Below are 21,566 nucleotides of genomic sequence, written 5' to 3' on the forward strand. Positions count from 1 at the left end.
AATATCCCTCCACTACCTTATGACCTTTCATATTAGCCAATTCCACCTTCAGAAAAACTCACTGGCTGCCCTCTCAATCTGTGCCACTTATCATCTTGTACACCTCTAACAAATCACCTCTGATCCTCCTCTCCAAGGAGAATTGATGATGATCAATTCCTGGATGATTTTCAATAAGCTAGTGCACTATATCTTATAAGACTATATCCCCATTGCTTCATAATCTAAACCCAAACTGTGCACGAAGCCATCAGCACTTCCCCAAAGCTAAGTGGCCTCAAGCATTTTCAAAATCTGATCTTTCCCAATGTGACTTTGGAGGCAGCTACAGAAGGCTCTCTGAGAGTCAAGAGGCCTTGCTTATTGCTCTGGCTGGAGATGGGAGGTGAGGTGAGGAGGAGGTAAGAAAGAGGCAAGAAGCTCGCCTGTGTTTGTGAATGGAGCAGGGCGGTGTTCACCCAGCCACTCACACTGGGCAGTAGGGCTTCTTGCAGGGTATTCATGCAAGTATTTCCTTGCTCTGCCTCCTTGTTCCCCTCTTGGCTGCATTGCTGAAGTTCTCAATTGATCTGCCATCATCCGGTTGTTTCTTTCTGTCCACTGCCAGTGGCGTGCAAGCTGATGCACGCTACAACGCTCAGGAATAGGCTGTCAGATCTCACTGACACAGGATTGACCTTTGTGCTTTCAAACACTTGTGTTTTGTGTTTAAGTAAATGATTTATTAATAGTAAAGAGACAAAGAGTACAAAACCAGGACTGAAAATCTGGAAAGTCAACACTGAAGTCAGTCTGGATCAGTTTAAGTTCAAGTTGTTTTTATTGTCATTTTGACCATAAACTGCGGGTACAGTACACATTAAAAATGAAACAACGTTCCTCCAGGACCCTGGTGCTGCATGAAACAACACAAAACTACACTAGACTATGTGAGACAGCACAAGGCTACGTAAGACAATTTAAAAGCTGCACAGGACTACATAAAGTTCACAAAACAGTGCAGGGCAGTACAATAGTTAATAAACAAGGCAATAGGCACAGTAGAGGACAAGTTACAATGTCAGTCTAGACTCTGAGTATTGAGGAGTCTGGTGGCTTGGGGGGAAGAAACTGTTGCAGTCTGGTCAAATTCTGTATTCTTACCTACAGTCTTGTTGCAAGAAATGTTCCAAAAGAGAGGTAAACCCTATTTAAATGTGTGCACAACCCACTGAACACCACGCCCTGATGTTTCAGTGGATACTTGTAGGATTATATATCAGTGATGATTGTAACAGGCAGCTAATCTAATTCCACTAGTCATGAAATACTAATGAAAAGAAAATGTATAAAACTGAATTTGTCTCTGATGTGTATTTAATATTTCAGTAATATTTGAGTAATATTGTAAATATATTGTTTGATTAAGCATTCTTTGTTGTTTACATAATACACTGTGGGTTATACGTAAAAGTACGTAAATGGCATACGTCATCATGCTACCACATGATACGTGCACCCCTCGCTTAAAGTAAAAAATGAAGTTAGACTCATATTCCAGGTTCCCTTGTTTTCCTTTTAATTACTTTTATGGTTTGGACTTACAAAACAGAACAATCTCCCAATGTTATCTTAGATGGTCCAAAGTAAACTTCTACCCTTTTCCTACTTCCAGCTGCACAGGCCAGATTGAATAGGGGATCCAAAGGATTCCCCAAGAACTATTTATTTAGCAGCAATTACGTGTTGGTATTTCCTATCTTAAACTACCCAGCCTTCACTTTGAGAAGGTTGGTGTGGAATATTCTTCATTGCTTGCAGTGCACCGGTGATTACAACTTGACTGCAAGCTCACCAGAAGCATTACAGCAGTACCTTTCTGACCACGGGAAAGTATCCGTAACTGAAGGTGGAGCACCAGAGGATGTCTTTCCATTGCTTTACTGCACTCCCCCCAGCACACATTCACAGAGCTGGGCGGTAAAGTCCCTGACATGTCAGACAGAATGCAGCCAAGGGCAGGGCCTCTGCTTCATCTAATTGCCTGCATTAACTTCTCTGATGGTTACCCACCCCCCCCCCACCCATCACATTTACTCAAATAGGGTCAATATCCCAACATGAATTTTATACTCAAAGGAAGCTGATTTGAGAATTTCTGATCACTGTGCTCAAACTTTCTTAGACGAGCATACCTTCCTGAAAATGGCATGTCGGGGAGCTTTTGAGACTCTTCTTTGGACGTCGCTTGCCCTAGTTAATTCCAACTCTCTCCCCGTCATCCTGTACATACCAATTGCTGAATTAACAATTATCTAATCGTTTTGATTCCTAAGCTACATTTTCCTTCTTTGGAAGTCCCCATTGGCAAAGAGGACTTGATTCCATTCTCAGTGTCCTGACAAAGGGTCTCGGCCCAAAACATCGACTGTTTACTCTTTTTTATAGTTGCTGCCTGGCCTGCTGAGTTCCTCCAGCATTTTGGATTTCCACCATCTGCAGATTTCCTCATGTTTGATTCCATTCTCGTTGTTTAGGCCTGGAGGTGTTTGATAAGGCCTTTCTAGAATCTGGATTCTAGTAGGGCAGAAGGTATTTGATAGGTAGAGTGACTCGACTGGTGCACTTTGGGTATTGTACATCTCTCCTGACATCTTCTCACAGTGTCTTTCTGACTGTTACTGCTCCATTTTGAGCAGCCACACGTCGGGGCTGAAGAATGAGCTTCAGTCAATGAGCTGAAGAATACGTTACGTTTTTTTCAAGGCAGCTTTGAGAACATCCTTGAAGCATTTTCTTTGTCCTTCTGGAAGTCTTCTGCCATGACAGAGCTCCGAGTAGAGAGCTCATTTCAGGGGTTGGTTTGGCCATACAAATTGTATGGCCCATCCAATGGAGCAGAAATGTAACCAATCCTTGATGGCGAGATGTTGGTGGCTTGTTTACCCAGCCAAGTGTGTCCCAAATCTGGTTCATTCAAAGACGCAGTGTTAAGCCATCCTTGAAAGGCGATTCTCGGACAAAGTAATGCTCCATGTGGCACATGGTTTATTGATCTTGAAGGAACATTGAGACTGAGTTGCTGCAAGATAGACAAGAAAATCTGCAGATGCTGGAAATTTCAAACCACACACACAAAATGCTGGAGGAAATCAGCAGGCCAAACGGTATCTATGGAAAAGAGTAAACAGTCGACATTTCGGGCCGAGACCCTTCATCAGGACTGGGAAAAAAAGATGAGAAGTCCAAGCAAGATGGTGGGGGGAGGGGAGGAAGAAGTACAGGGCGGTAGGTGATAGGTGAAACCGGGAGGGGGGGAAGGGTTAAATGAAGAGCTGGGAAGCTGATCGGTGGAAGGGATAAAGGGCTGGAGAAGGGGGAGTCTGATAGGAGAGGGTAGAAGACCATGGAAGAAAGGGAAGGGATCCCACCACAAGCGCATCTTTCTCTCCCTCCTCCTCCACTTTCTGCTTTCCGCAGGGATTGCCCCCTATGTGACTCCCTTGGTGCATTCATCACTCCCCACTGATCTCCCTCCTGGTAATTATCCTTGAAAGCGGAACAAGTGCCATACTACCCTTACACCTGCTCCCTCACTACCATTCCTTCCAAGTGAGGCAACAATTCGCCTGTGAGTCTGTTGGGGTCATCTACTGTATCCGGTCCTCCTGTATATCAGTGAGACCTGACGTAGACCGGGAGACAACTTCACCAAGCTCCTATGCTCCATCCACCAGAAAAAGCGGGATCTCCCAGTGGCCACCCATTTTAATTCCACTTCCCTTTCCCATTCTGACATATGTCAGTCCAAGGCCTCCTCTACTGTCGCGAGGAGGCTACACTCAGGTTGGGGGAGTAACACTTTATATTCTGTCTGGGCAGCCTCCAACCTGAAGGCATGAACATCGATTTCTCAAACTTCTGGTAATTGTCCCACCCCCACTTCATTCCCATTTCCTTCTCTCACCTCATCTCCTTACCTACCCATCACCTCCCTCTGGTGCTCCTCCCCCTTCCCTTTCTTCCATGATCTTCTACCCTCCCCTATCAGACTCCCCCTTCTCCAGCTCTTTATCTCTTTCACCTACGAGCATCCCAGCTCTTTACTTCACCCATCCCCCTCTCCCAGATTCATCGATCACCTGCCACCTTGTAAATCTTCCTCCCTGCCCCCCCCCCCAGTTTCTTGCTTAACTTCTCATCCTTTTCCCAGTCCAGATGAAGGGTCTCGTCCTGAAACATCGACTGTTTACTCATTTCCGAAGGCCTGCTGAGTCCCTCCAGCATCGTGTGTGTGTTGCTACAGGGTGTCTGACTGCTACATGAGTACACATCAATAGGATCTGACCTTTATTCCTACCTACACCAGTATGGCCAAATGCAGCTTCTCAAACTGTGGCTGCATGTTTCTGGCATCGGGCAGTTAACCTTGTCTTCAGTTTACAAAAATTTTATATAAAACCAGTCACCGGTACAAAAAGAACATGCTTATTTCATCCTATTGCCATAGATTAGGCCCCTACTGAATTCACTCAGCCTCATTTTCAACATCGAAGACATAAACTGGCGGTAGTTTGCAAAGCTGTGTATTTCATTCACCCCTTGAGCAGCCATGAGAGGCAGAAAAGTAGACAGACAGTGGTGCTTACAGAGTACATGTTATGACATACTGTCAGGATAATTAATATCCTGAAGCTTTTTTTTTTGTGATGCAAGTTAAACAGCAGTAATAGGTCACAGAGAAGCCCAGTATGTAATGGATTTTCATTAATTTTTGGAAGGAATGAATCTAACATTGCGTGCAGCCTCTTATCAAAAGAATGCAGTGTTTTCTGACATCTTGCTCTTGGTAGGCATCAAACCGAAGTAAATTATAGGGACAAAGCCAGCAAGTGTTGATAGCACAGGCATTTTTTTTTATCAGGAGTCGGGGCTGAAGATTACTTCATGAAAATTTATTTTGTTAAGAATGGAGGCACCCTCTGGCCTCAAAGATTTGTGGCTGTTTATTATATAATGTTGTCAAGGTGACACTTGGACTACATTGGACAATCATGCAATGCAGCTTCCATCACTGCGTTGTGACAGCATTATTCTTCCCCCTGACTGCAGTCAGGTCCTTGTGCTCGTGTGTGTGTGTGTGTGTGTACTGCCAGAGATGTAAACCGTGCCATTTTAGTCCAATCCAGTTACAAGGAGATGCTTTGAAGTAGTCAACTTTTCCAAGAGAGTTGTATGAGGACCGTGGTGCTGCAATTCCAAGCTGTGAGGGCAGTCTAATAGTTTAACATTACCCTTCAAGTCACACAATAATACTATGGTCTGTGCCACGTAACTAAAGAAAGAATATGGATCATGGAGAGATGATATAACACAAATAATTTGTAGATGATTATTTTCAAGAGGTAGTAACATATCCTTCCTGGTATCATTAGATCATCGCATTACTGTGACAAATATATTAGAATCAGACACAATATAGAGCAGTTCAGCAGGCCTTTCGGCCCAATTCATACATGCTGACTAGGGCGCTTTATTGAGTTACTCCTCTTTGGCCCAAATCCTTCTAAACTTTTCCTGTCTATGAATCTGTCCAAATATTGTAATGTAACCTACCTCTTCCTCTGCAACTTGTTCCATATACCCACTGACCCGGAATTCCTGCATTTGTCACATCCACAGCTCGTGCTCTGTCTCGGATCAGATTTGACATTTTTCTTTACACTGACTACAGCTTTCAACTAAATTATATATACTTGATAGATCCTGAGGTCTATCACTCATTAACCTTCATACTTAATTGTTGCTCCATGTGCAATTGTCTCTCATGATCTGTCATGAGGATCCTCTAATTATTCGAGGATCCCAACCTGGGGTCCAGGACCCTCAGTTAATGGTAGGGGCCATGGCATGAAATGGGTTGGAAAACCCTGCTCTAATAAAACCTATTCCTTTGACAAAGTTTTCAGTCAGCTTCCCTGATGAATCCTAGCTTGTGAGCCACACACAAAATGTAGGAGGAACTCAGCAGGTCAGGTGGTATCAATGAAAGAAAATGAACTTCTCATTTCCCGCTACCTGACCTGCTGAGTTCCTCCTCCATTTTGTGTGAGTTGCTCAAGATCTCCAGCATCTGCAGAAGTCAAGTCAAGTCAAGTCAAGTCACTTTTATTGTCATTTCGACCATAACTGCTGGTACAATACAAAGTAACCATATAACAATTACAGCACGGAAACAGGCCATCTCGGTCCTTCTAGTCCGTGCCGAACACTTACTTTCACCTAGTCACACCTGCCTGCACTCAGCCCATAACCTTCCATTCCTTTCCTGTCCATATACCTATCCAATTTTTTTTTTAATGACAAGATCAAACCTGCCTCTACCACTTCTACTGGAAGCTCGTTCCACACAGCTACCACTCTCTGAATAAAGAAGTTCCCCCTCATGTTACCCCTAAACTTTTGCCCCCTAACTCTCAACTCATGTCCTCTTGTTTGAATCTCCCCTACTCTCAATGGAAAAAGCCTATCCACGTCAACTCTATCAATGCCCTCATAATTTTAAATACCTCTATCAAGTCCCCCCTCAACCTTCTGCACTCCAAAGAATAAAGACCTAACTTGTTCAACCTTTCTCTGTAACTTGGGAAAGGTTGAGTATAGGGAAATAGTAAAATGTAATAGAAAAAATGAGACAACGTTTTTCAGGACCATGGTGTTACATGACACAGTACAAAAACTAGACTGAACTACATAAAAAAAAACAACTCTTAAGTCCATGAAATCCTAGTGTATCCCGTGTTCATTTTTATTTGATGATTATTCTTTAATATCCCAAGGATATTTTACCTGCACTAGCACCAGAGGGAAATAAAAGCTTCTGAAATGTGGTTCTTGCTCTATTGAAAGCTGCTATATAAGTGCAAGGCAGGGTTGTTGTGGAAGCTGCTGGAACAGAGGCTGATAAGCTTGCTTCAAGATAGCTAAGAAGAAGTAATCAAGGACCATTTCATTCACATTCCAGCATTTGATTCTGAGATCTGAGCGCTTGTTTCCTTTGCAGTTGATGAATATGTGGGAAGACCACCAAATCATGAGAAAGTTAAGTTGGTTTCAAAATGTCTAATTTTTAAATTTTATTTTATTGAGATAGAGCGCGGAGCTGCCCCACTCGGCCCTTTGAGATGCACTGCCCAGCAATCAGCTGATTTAATCCAAGGGTAATCACGGGACAATCTACAATGTCCAATTAACCTACCAACCGGTACATCTTTGGACTGTGGGAGGAAACAGTCACGGGGAGAACATACGAGCTCCTTACAGGCACAGCAGTGGGAATTGAACTTGGGTCGCCTGTACTGTAAAGCGTTGTGCTGAGCACTGCATTGCCTCGCCATCCCAGGTGGTGGGGCAGTGGGCCTGGCATGTAACCCTCTCATCTGTCAAGCCCAGACCGAAGCTTCATAGGCTTCAAGTGGACTGGAAGATCTCTGTGCATTCCCCAGTGAATGCCAGGCAGCTCACCCCTATGTGGACGATTCCTGCCCTGCCTCTGACAATTTCAAGATGCCAGAGCCGGGAGTTGGTCCATATGCCAAATGCAGATCACCTGACAAATTCTTTTGAAATCTAATGGCCTGTTATGTCCTGATTAAAGCTCCCCCTGAGTAATGCCAAAATGTAAAATCCTGTTTGGCAAATGTCATTCTTTTAGAAGGCAACTGGAATATTAGATAAAGGGGACCCAGTTGAGGTGATATACACTCAGTGTATTTTTATGATCCTGTAACCCATCCACTTCAATGTTTGACATGCTGTTTGTTCAGAGATGCTCTTCTGCACACCACTGTTTTAACACACGGTTACTTGTTTTACTGTCACCTTCCTGTCAGGTTGAACCAGTCTGGCTATTCTCCTCTGACCTCCCTCATTAAGAAGGCATTTTTGCCCACAGAACTGCCCTCAATGTATTTTCTTTGTTTGTTTTTCACATCATTTGCTCTGAAATCTAAAGTCTGTTGTGCATGAAAATCCATGGAGATCAGCAGTTCTAAAATACTCAAACCACCCTACCCGACACCAACATTTATTCCATGGTCAAAGTCACTTAGATCACATTCCTTCCCATTTTGATGTCTGGTCTGAACAACAACTGAACCTCTTGACCGTGTCCGCGTGCTTTTATGAATTGAGTTGCTGCCACATGATTCGCTAATTAGATGTTTAAATTAATGTGTAGGTGTACATGTGTATGTAAGTGCTCACTTAGTATATTTGGACTGTTTGGACTCCCAGGAGGCCTTTGATAAGGTGCCGTGCATGAGGTTATCAGATAAATGTTAAAGTATAGAGTGTGTAATGTATGAAAATTGTTTGACGGTTAGAAAGTGCAGAGTTAGTAGTAGTTTGGGAGGCTCTGACAAACGGAAGCCAGCAGTGATTGTAGCTGGTGTCACCATCACTGTCAATGATTTTGCTGTGAGGACAAAATATATTGGTGTTTTCAAAGGAATCAAAACCAAGTGGCGTCTGTGTGTGGAGAGGAGGATGTTCATGCTTTAATACTCAAGGGTAAATTTTGCAATTCGGTTGACAGACAGTGCATTTGCAAAGTTGTCGAGGAACTATCAGGACTCTTGGATTGAACAGGCTGGTGTTGCTGTGAGTCACGTGATTCAACCTGTTTTTTCTGATAACTGGATCTATTGTGTTCCCTGGGAGTCATCACTCCTGGTACCTCCATCATCTTACATGTCTAGATCAAGTTTACTTTTAATTCTATCTTACCTTTGTCAGTGTTATCAAATCCTGTTAGTACTCAATGTAAGAAAAGCTGAAACAAGTACTTATCCCCATGTGCAACCACTTACCTTAGAATTTTTACTTTATGTCTTCCTAAGGCTTTTGTGTTCCATGGCACTCAGAGCTAAACAAAATTGGATGGGCGTTTGTGAGTGATAATGCAAGGGAGCTGGTCTGTGGTTGTAAGCAGCCAGCTGGAAGTTTTTAAGCTCATTTGCAGCAGCAGTAGACTGCAAAGTCTCTCTCCTCTAGTTCTTCAGCAGTCTCTTAGATTCAAGGATGACTTGTTTCCAAGCTAGTTCTGAGGATGACAGATGTCTTGCATGAACTGTTTACACAGCAGCTCACATGGTCTTTGTCTAGTGCAAGGAAGTCAGGAGATTGAAGACCAGGCTGTCACGCAGACTAAGCACACAAATACACTCACACACACAGAAACCCAATCTAAACAGACACGCACACACACACACAAATACAAACACACACACACACACACACACACACACACACACACACACACACACACACACACACACACACACACACACACACACACACACACACACACACACACACACAGAAACCCAATCTAAATACACACACACAACACACGCACACAAATACAAACACACACACAGAAACCCAATCTAAATACACACTGTTACGTTCCCCAGTAACCGGGTAATTTTCCAGCAAAGATAGATGGGTCCACCGAAGCCTGATGCTACTACTTTCAAACATTTTTATTTATAAAGGGGCACAAACGTATGGTTAATACAAAACATTCAGATCATATACGTCGTCACAACTCAATCTAAAGCACAGGTATAGTAATAATCAATCAGAAATAAGCTCTATCATTGTCTAGGGGTAATGTAGATATATTTTGTTTACTGGATATTTCAAAGTCCTTTTGCGGTCACTGCAGTTCCACCCGCTGCCGCTGTCGTGGTGTCGCGTTGGTGCACTTTTGTTAGAAAGAGAGAGAGAGAATGAAACATTTACCCGACAGGTTTTCCAACCTGTAGGAGGTAGTCGGAAGTCTCGTTGGGGAATGGACTCTCATCTGTGGCTTCCCCTGTAGCTAGGCCGTTCTTCCATGGTGAGGTCACCAATCCCAGGCAAGGAAAAGACGCACACGAACCCCACCACCTGCTGCCGATATCAAAACGCTGTCACAGGATCTCAAGCGCGTCTTCCGGTGCGTCTGGCGCCCCGCCTCGGCAGCCCACCTTTTATCTGGACTGGCAGGGTTGTAGATGTCCATCAGGGTGGGGGGGCGAGGCAATCCTTCCCCCATCACCCATCTCACATTGCCCTGAGATTTTGCACGTAGGCCAGTTCCTTATCCCACAAAGGTGTCTCCCAAGACAATGGCTATGTCCGAGGTTTTTGTCTTGTTGAGTGACCAGCCCACTTTGCCCAAGGGCTTTACACGTGGTCTTCATGAGACAATAGTCAAAGAGTCGCTTTATTCTGCTTCCCGGGGGAACGTGGTCTTCAGCACGTCTCCCTCTCTCTCTTGGGTCATTTGACCCCCCCCCCCCCCATTGTCTAGGGCTCTTGCGAATCTCACAAAGGAGGGTGCTGGGGTCATAACACCTCCCCTCTTAAAAGTTTTTTTACCAGCGGTTAAAAACAAGTTGGTACAGAGTCTTATAGGATTTTTTTTTCTAACACAATACACAAGCTCCTCTCTTCACAGAGTACTACCGTTATACATTCAAGTCAGTATCTAAACAGGTAACAATTACAGTGTCCCTTTCTTTAATATCTTAACATCGCGTACCGTACTAAAGTCTGGTAGCATCAAACTTCAGCTCAATAACCACCTATTTATTTATTTTCCTCAGCAACAAAACTAAGGAGGTGTGATCTTAGCTTAGGTGCATCTACAAAAGTTTATCCAAATACTAATCGTTTCGGTCGTGTTATTTCACCGGCAGGTCTCCAAAGGGGTTGTCTTTATTAGTCACAGGCTTTGGCGCAAACCCGTACAACCGGCGTTGCTGTTTAAAAATGGCATTTTCTATTAACCATCACCTCTTTTCCGGAGAGTCTCCCCGTGGGGAACTTGAGTAATTTGGCGAGGTACTCTCCTGCCTTTCCTTTCCAAGAGGGTTATTCTCTTAACTCCGTGTCCCCAACCTAGTCCATCATGGGAATTTCCACCCAATTCTTTAATGCTACACAGGTAGTTAACCCTTTTGTCAGGACCATGCAGGCTGATGTGTTTCAGTTCGAACCTTTTTCTCCGGCCGCATTTAAATCTTGGCTTCCTCACAGCGCTTTCTTGAATAACAATAGCGTGTGAGGCACCCTTACATTCCAAATCAACCTGTAATCGATGCGCAGGCATCAATCTAGACTTTAACTTTTTTTCATTCGATTTGGGAACTACAGATTTACCGTTCTCCTCCACAATAACAGTTATCTCCCCATTCATAAACTCCACATTAATTCTGAACACCCCCTTCAGCACAACCATCTGGGAACTCACACTTCCCAAGGTTAACCCCTTTTTTCCCGAACCAAGTCTATCTGCTCCAAAAGGACGACCGTCTCATCCAGCTGAGTCAAATACCTCAGACTTTTTCTGAGCTCCGTGACTAGGTTCAGGACCACGGGCATCCCCATCTTGGACACACTCAAACGGGGCATTGGCCTCTTCCAGGCTTTCAATACCCATACCCTTTTCAAATTCTAAATTCCCCTGATCCTCCCAGTTACTCTCTGGGCAACTCACTTCCGGAGTAAACTCAACCCCATCTGCCAACCCAGCAGACTTCTTCAAGGTAATGGCATCCTTTTCATCTAGGACTGCCCTCATTTCATTATCGGGAACACCTTTAGAATTTTCAACTTCTTCAAACAGTCCTGCCAAACCAGACAGATCATCCATGTCCAACCCTGGACCTTTTAACAGCTTTATCTGTTTCTCATCTTTATTTCCCACCTCTAGGACGTTTTTCTTCGCTAAGGCAAGATCTACCTTCTCTCCCTTACCCCCTTTTACGTTACTATTCCTCGTTTTACCCCCCTTGAAACCCTCATGGCACAGGGTCGGTAAAGACGTCTGGGCCAAATCAAAACTGGCCAATTTTAAACTGCTCCCGTTCTCAGCTGCCGCTCTCGACAGGCTGCGAGTGTCCGCGCATGCGGGATAGCTCGGGGACTCTATGGGCGGGGCCTCAACAAAGTTGAGTGACCAGCCCACTTTGCCCGAGGGCTTTACATGTGGTCTTCATGAGACAATAGTCAAAGAGTCGCTTTATTCTGCTTCCCGGGGGAAAGTGGTCTTCAGCACGTCTCCCGCTCTCTCTCTTGGGTCATTTGACCCCCCCCCCCTTGTCTAGGGCTCTTGCGAATCTCACAAAGGAGGGGGCTGGGGTCATAACAACACACACACACACACACACACACACAAATACAAACACACACACAGAAACCCAATCTAAACAGACACGCACACACACACAAAAATACAAACACACACACAGAAACCCAATCTAAGTACACACACACACGCACAAATACAAACACACACACAGAAACCCAATCTAACCAGACACGCACACACACACACACAAATACAAACACACACACACAAATACACTCACACACACAGAAACCCAATCTAAACAGACACACACACACACACACACACACACACACACACACACACACACACACACACACACACACACACACACACACACACACACACACATCTAAACGCACAGATACAGTATGTAATTGATAGTTCAGCTGACTCTCTTCCATGCTGCATTTCTATGACTTAAGCAGGTGTTTACCTGACAACAAAATGGGCTTTTTAGGACAATCTCACTGAGATACAAAGATGGCTGCTGTTTTCCACACAATAACTCATACCAATGGATTTAGAAAAGTCATTCTATTGAGGTTAATGATCTTGTCAAGAAGAATGAAAAGACCTCTTGCTGGAGTGAGTGCTCTCCCCAACAGACAGATAAATATTCCATCCAACAGGATATGACAGCACGATGGAATGGAACACATCGGAAAATATCAACTTTGACTACTGCTCATGTATAGCTGATCAGAGAGTCAGTCCATATTTTCTGATTGCAGCACCAGATGTGAATTTGGAGCCAATTTTTAATCCTTGATCCAGAATAACAGAAAAAAAATCTCTGGTTCAGGCTGAATGGTGATTGAATTATACTTATTTAGATTTACACCTCCTGCTTCAGCTATAAAGTGTCAATGGGTCTGCATACATGTAACAGGCTGATAATTTTATTCTGTGGCTATAAACCAAGGGGGTATGGACTGAGTTTTGGATCATCCTGGTTTGTAGCCAATAAAATATAAATTGATTTCCAGTCCAACTTTAATTTTGCTTTCCCAGGAATTGTGCTCCTTTATTATTCGTGCATTTTGTTTTAATTAAAACATGCAAGAGCTATAAAGATCAAAGATAAATGATTTTACAATGATACATGGCACTCCATTTTCATTGGGCTTCTGCTCTTAATAATATATCAACGCACTAGCCAGCAGTGTCAGTGAGAGAGAAACTGACTTTGCCAAGTTGCTTTTCGACATTCAATCAAAGCCACGCTTCACTAAATGTTGCCCTCAGTCACTGTTAGTGAGAAATCATGGCTAGCACAACATTGTATCTTGTTCTGAGACTTTACAATGATCTAGGTAATTCAAAAATCAAGTCACAGCTCAGAAAATTGCCTCATTTTCCCAAACAAAGGCCACAGGTATTTCATTTGCACCATTATCCTGCAGAATGATGGGAGCCAGAAGGAATATGTCAAACTGAAATCATACCGTGCAAAGCATAATAGACTCCTGACAGCCATTATGAGGCACTGTCCTCATCATTGATGTTCACTGGACGCTCCCAAATCTCTGAGGATATCGGCTTTCTCTCTATCCATAATCAGATTTATCAAGAAATAAAGACAATTAACACCCTAGTATACAATACTCTAAATACGCCAATATAGTACTTGAATTTGTATTAATACTTCCCAATGCTATTCCAGGTAGCCTTATAATATGCTAATATCACTTCCAGACAAGAAAAAAGTCTTTGAATTCAGTTTTGCAAAAGAGGCTTTACTTAATTAGTCTTCCCCTACAGCCACATCACTCACTCAAATTGTGAGACTCTACTCTCATCCTTACAGTATTGTTACAAGATTGTTAGTTAAAATATTTTAGGGGCTGTCAGGGAGATATGAAAAAGAGTTCCTGAGAACTGGCTGTGAGCAGCTAATGCTTATGTCAATGGGTTGCTGTGGAAACAAGATGCATTTTGTCAGGGACTACTCCAACCTTCTCTCACTTGACTACCAGTGTTCTCTAAGGTTATTAGAGTATCCGATGACTGGTGGAAAAGTGCTCTGATAATTGATTTTAAAACCTGTCTTTTTTCTCTTTTGTCACATAACACAATTAAATTCAGTAATTCTGCTGCAGTAAAAGTAACTGAACTATCTTGCCCAATGGGGAAAGACAAATTCAAACATCGAATTCTCCAACTTCCGGTAATTCCCTCCCTCTCCCTCCCCACATCCCACCTTCACTCTGTCTCCTCTTCTAGCTGCCTATCACCTCTCATGACTCTGCTTTCTTCTACTACCCATAGTGCTTTCCCCTTAGGTTCATTCTTCACCTCTCCTGCCTATCCCCTCCCTGCTTCCCCTCCCCCACCCCTTGATCTTTCCTCTGATTGGTTTTCCACCCTCCCGCCACCTTCTTTATAGGGCCCCTGCCCCCTCCTTCTTTAGTCCTGACGAAGGGTCTCGACCCGAAACGTTGTCTGCTTCTTTCAACAGATGCTGCCCGACCTGCTGAGTTCATCCAGCTTTTTTGTACTTCTTGTTCAAATGTCTGTTTTTGTGTTCAATTTTACCTCATGACAAAGTATGTAATCTTGTTAAGAACTCCTGTTGCAGGCGAGCATATAGCGACATGCAAAAATTGGCCGCCCATTCAACAGGTTTGCCTGTTGCACCTTTTGGGATTGCTCAGTGACCGTGAGTAAAGATGACGTCATAGTTCAGGCACGATCTCCCTTTTGGGGGCTAAAATTAATCCTCCAGCTCTCTTTTATTGTTGCTGACTGGACAGCATATTATTATTACTCTTGAAGCATCAGTAATAATGAATTAGATAATCAATAAAACACAAGAAAGTCTGCAAATGCTGGAAATCCAAAGCAACACACACAAAATGCTGCCAGTCAAGCAGCTTTTATAGAAGTGAATAGGTAATTGATGGTTCAGGCTTAGTCCTGAAGAAGAGTCTCAGCCCAAAATGTTGACCACCTATTAATTTCCATAGATGCTGTCTGACCTGCTGAGTTGCTCCTGTATTTTGTGTGCATTGCTTTTGATAAATCAATATTTGTTTTTGTAGCCTTACGATTAGGTTGTTGGATCGCACTCTAATATATTATGACAAGGATAAAATTGTTAACTTGAAGTATGATTTTTTGACACTGTTCCTTCCTTCACAGGTTAAATATGGGAAAGAACGATGTTCTCACATTTTATGACGGGGATGACCTAACAGCAAGAATAATGGGTCAATACTCGGGGACCCACCATCCCTTCAAACTCTACACAACCATGGCAGACGTTACCATCCAGTTCCAATCTGATCCAGCAAGCAATGTGTTTGGATATCAACAGGGATTTGTCATTCACTTTGAAGGTAGCCATGTGATTTTTCTTTTGTCCAATCAAACTCAGTCACTTACGAACTTTGACCCAAAGCAAGCAGGTCCCTTAGAATGAGAATCAAAAACAGGTTTATTATCACTGACAAATGTCATGAAATTTGCCATCGACAAATGCATAAAAAATACTACAGGTTACAATAAGAAATATATTTTTAAAACAGTGCTGAAAGACAGCAAAATAATGAGGTAGAGAATTTGGGTTTATGGATCATTCAGAAATCTGATGATGGAGGGGAAGAAGCTTTCTTTATGAACCTTTTTATTGAGTTTTGAGCAGATAAACGTAACAATGATAATGATAGAAAGAGATCAGGATTACATTAATAACGGTTAACGTGTACAGAAACAGACTCCAACTAACATGTGTAATCTAAACCTCCCAATCTCTTAGTAACTAAACACGAAAAAGATTCAAAGAAAAAAGTATTTTACAAGAGATAAAAAAGTCCCCCTAAACTAAAAAAAAATAAAAACAAAACAAAACAAAAGCTGGGCTGCCATGTTTCATCGGTTAAAATCATTTGTCATTAACTCCGCTCCTCTATACACAAACAAAAAGTTATTGAGAAGGATTCGGAAAAGGTCAGTTTACATCATATGAAAATGTTGAATAAATGGCCTCCAAGTTTCTACAAATTTAACTGAAGGGTCGATAGTGCCAATCCTAATTTTTTCCCAAGTTTAAAAATGTTATAGTTTGGGAAAACCATTGAAATGTAGTAGGGGGATTAGAATCTTTCCATTTAAATAAAATGGATCTTCTGGCTATTAATGTAACAAATGCAATAAAACGGCAAGCTAAAGGGGATAATTGACTAGAGTCCATCACTGGTAATCCAAAAATTGCAGTAATAGGAAGAGGCTGTAAATCAATACGCAAAAATGCTGTAATAATATCAAAAATATCTTGCCAATACTTTTCCAAAAGAGGGCAAGACCAGAACATATGTGTCAAGGAAGCTACCTCAGACTTAGATCTGTCACAGACAGGATTTATGGAGGGGAAGAAGCTGTTAATACAGTGTTGAGTGTGCCTCTTCAGGCACCTGTACTTCCTCACTAATGGTAGTAATGACAAGAGGGCATACCCCTGAATGCTGAGGGTCCTTACTAACGGCTGCTGCTTTCTTGAGGCACCACTTTTTGATAGTGGGGAGGCTATTGCCTGTGATTGAAGCGGCTAAGTCTGTAACCCTGTGCAAGGGGTTAATGGTGTTGAATCCTGAGCTGTAATCAGTGAACCACAGCCTGACACAGGTATGGCCGTTGCCCAGGTGGTCCAAGGCCGACTGGTGACCTGGTGAAATTACATTTGCTGTAGACCTGTTGTGACAGTAGGCAAATTGCAGTGGGTCCAGGTCCTTGCTCAGGCAGCAGCTAATTCTAACCATGACCAATCTCTGAAAACACTTCATCACAGTGGATGTGAGTTCTATTGGGCGATCGTTGTTAAGGCAGCATTGATGTGACAGCAGCTAAGATTATTTTCCTGCTTTTATTTAGGATTTTTATTATATTTATTTTATTTAGGTGTTAGAGAAAAATCACAAGTGCAGAATTCAGATGTGTAAACACCTGCAACCAGAAATTAGATTACTGCAGTAGGGACAGTATATTACCAGTCTTTCATTACCACGGAGAGATCTTAATTCTTATCTCTGGATTACATAGCCACTAGATCGGTTACTGTACAAGTAATCCAGTGACATTGGAGGCAACCCTTCTAAGTCCATAAACACAAGACATTCTGCAGATGCTGGAATTCCAGAGCAACACAAAATGCTGGAAAAACTCAGCAGTGTAAGTAGAGCAATAAACAGTCGACGTTTCGGGCCGAGACTCTTCGTCAGGACTGAGCGAAACCCTTGTCAATACATTACGTGTGTGGAGGATTTTCCCTGTGATCGTTAACTTTTTTTGCCATTGCTTGTAGGCTGTATGATTAAAAATAGACAATTCTGGATCTCCAGAGGTCGTCACTTCAACAATGGCACCTCAATAGACTATCATTGCTATTAGGCCGCCATTGTTAAAGTGGTCAACCTTTGAGATCCAAAGCTGTTCTTCTCTATCATCAAGAAGCTCACGTTGTTCACCTCTGCCATCTGATTCGTGAGCTTCATTTCACAATAGCAAAATGTTAATAAGCATTTAGTAGTTGCGATCATGCTACACTGGCAGCAGAATCACGACAATACTTGACGGCTTTCCCAGTATAATCCTCGGACTGTGTTGGGTGTTGACGCATTATGAATCATTTCACCGTATCTTTCGATGTTTCGATGTACAAGTGACAAATGAATCTAGACTTTGTCTCCAAGGTATCTTCACTGACATCACCAACTGGCTTTCTCACTCTCACAAGCTTTGCAGAAAAGTGATTTCTCTGGGGCAAACTCATTAAAATACGCAACGCTGGAGAAACTTTATGTGAAACGTTAAGTTTATACAAGAATTCATGTTCCTTTTCCAAGGGTTTAGCATCTCGGCTGCTGGACATTTTTTCTCAGCTGCTGCGTCCTTTGCAATTCGAACATTATTATGTACCGCCGGTTCCTCCAGTTTGCCCTTATTTGCTTTATTAAGAATCGTTCCTCATTGGTAAAAAGTTTTTGCAACCTTTAAAGGTCAATCCTGTAATTTGTTACTGTGCCAGTAATTGCCTTTGTTGTTTCATTAGGTGTAGCCAATTTAAGAATTGTTCTAGCAAACAGATTTGACACATAATTATAAAAATCACAGCTGAGGATGCCAATCAAAATAATTAAAATTGCAGAAACCGTGGTCTAAAGAGGACCTGCTTTAGTAATCTTAATGATTGATGGTACTGTTTAGTGACTGAAAGAATAGCTTTGATTGCATCGCACAGAGTGAGTTTGGCTGAGGATTTCCAAGTAGAATTAATCAAAATTCGCAGGTTTACAGAGGCACAGAGAACTGCCTCGACGTTGATTTTGATGTGTAATGAACGGTGAGGGACTTCAAAACCGGATGAGTATTCCCCAGCCTCCAACAAGCTGGACCATCTTTGCTTTCTCTTAGATTAATTATTCCAGCACCGACAATTATTTTTTACATTCATCAAAAGAACCTGGAAGTTTAACCATGACTTTTCACAATGTATTCCTGTTCCGGGCAATCTCTGAATACCACTTGGCATTAGATGAGATTACTGCTGGTCCAGTAGCTAACATGAAGTGCTGCTTTATTTAAAGGTGGTTTAACAACATCATGCACTGTGAATATAAATTGACGAAATAGAGTCATGCCAAGGAACTCTCCAGATTTGACTTAAAGTCTACAGTAAGTGAAGAAAATTAATGGAGCTCTAACAACTTCAGGAGAAATTGTATGTATCTGTAGGTAGAGGAACCACTGCTCCTGCAAACCCCCATCCCTGTACCACCGACACCACCCTTCCCTTCCTCCAGAGCAGGACAACTGGATGGAGACCACTCAGTCCATTTGATTCATGCTGATTCACATTAGTCCCGTTGCCGCTCTCCCAACTTTCCTACAACCTTGCAGCTTCCTCCCTCACATAGAGGCTCCTCACCCCCACTTTTGATACGTTTTTGCTGTTCTCTCCTGCCTTTGCGCCCGTGCCAAGTTCAAGGATATAAGAGTCCCCAGGTGCAACCCTGAAGACCCACTATCAACGTAAGCACCACATTACAGATCCCATCCACTGCTGATCTTGTAATGAAGCTGTGGCCATTGAAAGCCAACATGTCTTGGGCATGCAAGGCCTCATAAAATGTTGTTTCTTTCTAGGACTTTCACGGTGTATTTTTTAAGTATACACATCGAGTTGTGTGGTGAACTACATATACCTGTCTGGACACGCCGCCTGCTGACTGCTCCTGTGGCTCCTCCCACAGACCCCGGTATAAAGGCGATTGAGGCCTGAGCCCGGCCCTCAGTCTCCAGGATGTAGTATGGTGGTCAACCACTGCTTATTCTTTCTTCCAGTCAATAAAAGCCGATATCTCGCCTTTACGTCTCAGAGAGAGTTATTGATGGTGCATCAAGTTGTACAGCTTAGAAACACTCCCTGTGGCCCAACTCGACCATGCTGATCAAGACATCTACCTGAGTTAGTCCTACTTCTCTGCATTTGGCCCGTATCACTCCAGGCGTTTTCTATATATACACCTGCCTGAATGTTTTTAACCTCTGTAATGTACTCTTTTCTTCAGCTTCCTCTGGCAAAGGTACCGACCACCCTCTGCATGAAGAAGTTTCCCCTCAGGTCCCTTTTAAATCTTTCCCGTCTCATCTTAAATCTATGCTCTCCTGGTTTAAACTCTTCTACTACAGAAAAAATAACTCCAGCATCGATACTACCGACACCCCTCATGATTTGATATACCTCAAACTCCCATGTTCCTGGGAAAAACTCCCAATATCCATGAGCTGCAGCAGTGAATCGACATCACGTCCTGAGGAAGGCGGATTGAATAGAGTGCAGATTTCTATATTCATGATTATCTGTGAAAAATGTGGCACTCATCAGGACTGCCGACCTTTTCTTTCGATGAGCCACGTCTCTTCCACTGGCAGCCGATCTTACCTTGAGCCCATGCCCGACTCACTGGCACAGGAGCTGGTTGGAAGCAGGCAGGCTTTCTATTCAGTGCAAGACTGACATCTCTGCTGAGGTCAGCGGTGCGTGGGCTGCTGCCAGGATTGATGGATGTGAGGGCACGCTGCCAGGAGCAGAAAGGAATTTGCATTTATATAATGCCTCTCTCAAGCCTTGGAAAAATCCCCAAGCGCTTCATGGTCATTGAGTATTTTCGATCTGCTCGGGCCGCGACTGTGAAGGCAAGCCGGGCATCCAATTTGCGGGCACACAGCACAGAAGAGACGGACGTGCATTTATACAACGCCTGCTATTTCCCTTTCAAGTGTCTCAGGTACTTTAAAACACAAACACACTAACTGCAGGAGGAACTCAGCAGGTCACCGGTTCGAGGGAGGATGCCAGACATTTTCAAAGGGTACTTTAGAGGCAGCCAAAGATACCAGGATCAATGACAGTAATGAGTTTCCATTCCGAAGGAGCAGTAGTGAACCATAATAGTTTTATATCAACCCAGCAGTTTCACCTTTACCCATACTATATATAATAAGCAAAAAAAAAACTAAATATCCACTATCTATTTCCCTCTACAGATGCTGCCTGTCTTGCTGCATTCTCCCAGCAGTTTTTGTTGGGTCCCAGCTTCCAGCATCTGTATTCTTCTGTGTCTCCTTTATTTATAATAGCAACAAAGGATGTGAACTTTGAACTTCGATCAGGATTCACAGACAGTAGTCTGAGCAGTAAGGCTCCGACTGCGGCCGATTGAAACTACCGGGGCTCAGCCACTGGGACTCCAACCAGCCGTGAGTCACAGAGGCGAGGAAGGTGAGAAGGAAGAAATCAGCAGCAGGTCACAGCAGTTAGTCGGGAGGTACCTGCAAATCTGCAGCCACCCCCCCCCCCCCCACCCCAAAGGCCTTTCAACAGTTTGTGCTGCCAGTGGCATTTTCACTGCTTCCAACTGTCTGACAAACATAGGCAGCTTAAAAAGAACTAAACAATTAAAATATTTGTAAACATTTATTTAAGCCCCTTTTAATTAATAAAAATATAGTCATAGTCATAGAGAAAAGCAGCATGATAGAAGCCCTGTGGCCTAACAAGGCCATGCTGACCATTACCGGTCTCAATTTCCTATGTTTGGCCCCTATGTATCTATCCATGTGCTTCTTAAATCATACTGTTGTACGTGCTTCAACCTTTTCTTCTGGCAGCTTGCTCCATAAGTTCAACATGCACTGTGTAATAAATATCCCTCTCGGGTCCCTTTTAAATCATTCCCCTCTAAACCAGAATCAATGCCCTGTAGTCCTGGACTCCCCTACCCTGGGTAAGAGATGATTACCATCCTCTTTTCCTATATCACTCATCCTCCTGCATTCCAAGTTAAAGATCTGGCCTAGTCAGCCATCCGCTATGACTTAGGCCCTCTGGTCTAGACAACATCCT

At 43.1% G+C, this 21,566-nt stretch overlaps 1 protein-coding gene across 2 annotated transcripts in view; it reads left to right on the plus strand.

The window, feature by feature from the left end:
• The window catches only part of sez6b (seizure related 6 homolog b), a 919,909-nt gene that overhangs the window by 830,365 nt on the left and 67,978 nt on the right, over positions 1–21,566 (plus strand). For both annotated transcript variants that reach the window (XM_073053431.1, XM_073053432.1), the window contains exon 10: positions 15,305–15,501. In XM_073053431.1, coding sequence (XP_072909532.1) covers positions 15,305–15,501 — 197 coding nt within the window. The remainder of the gene's footprint in view (positions 1–15,304; positions 15,502–21,566) is intronic.

This window comes from Hemitrygon akajei, chromosome 8 (genome assembly GCF_048418815.1).
Source record: "Hemitrygon akajei chromosome 8, sHemAka1.3, whole genome shotgun sequence".
Lineage (NCBI taxonomy): Eukaryota > Metazoa > Chordata > Chondrichthyes > Myliobatiformes > Dasyatidae > Hemitrygon > Hemitrygon akajei.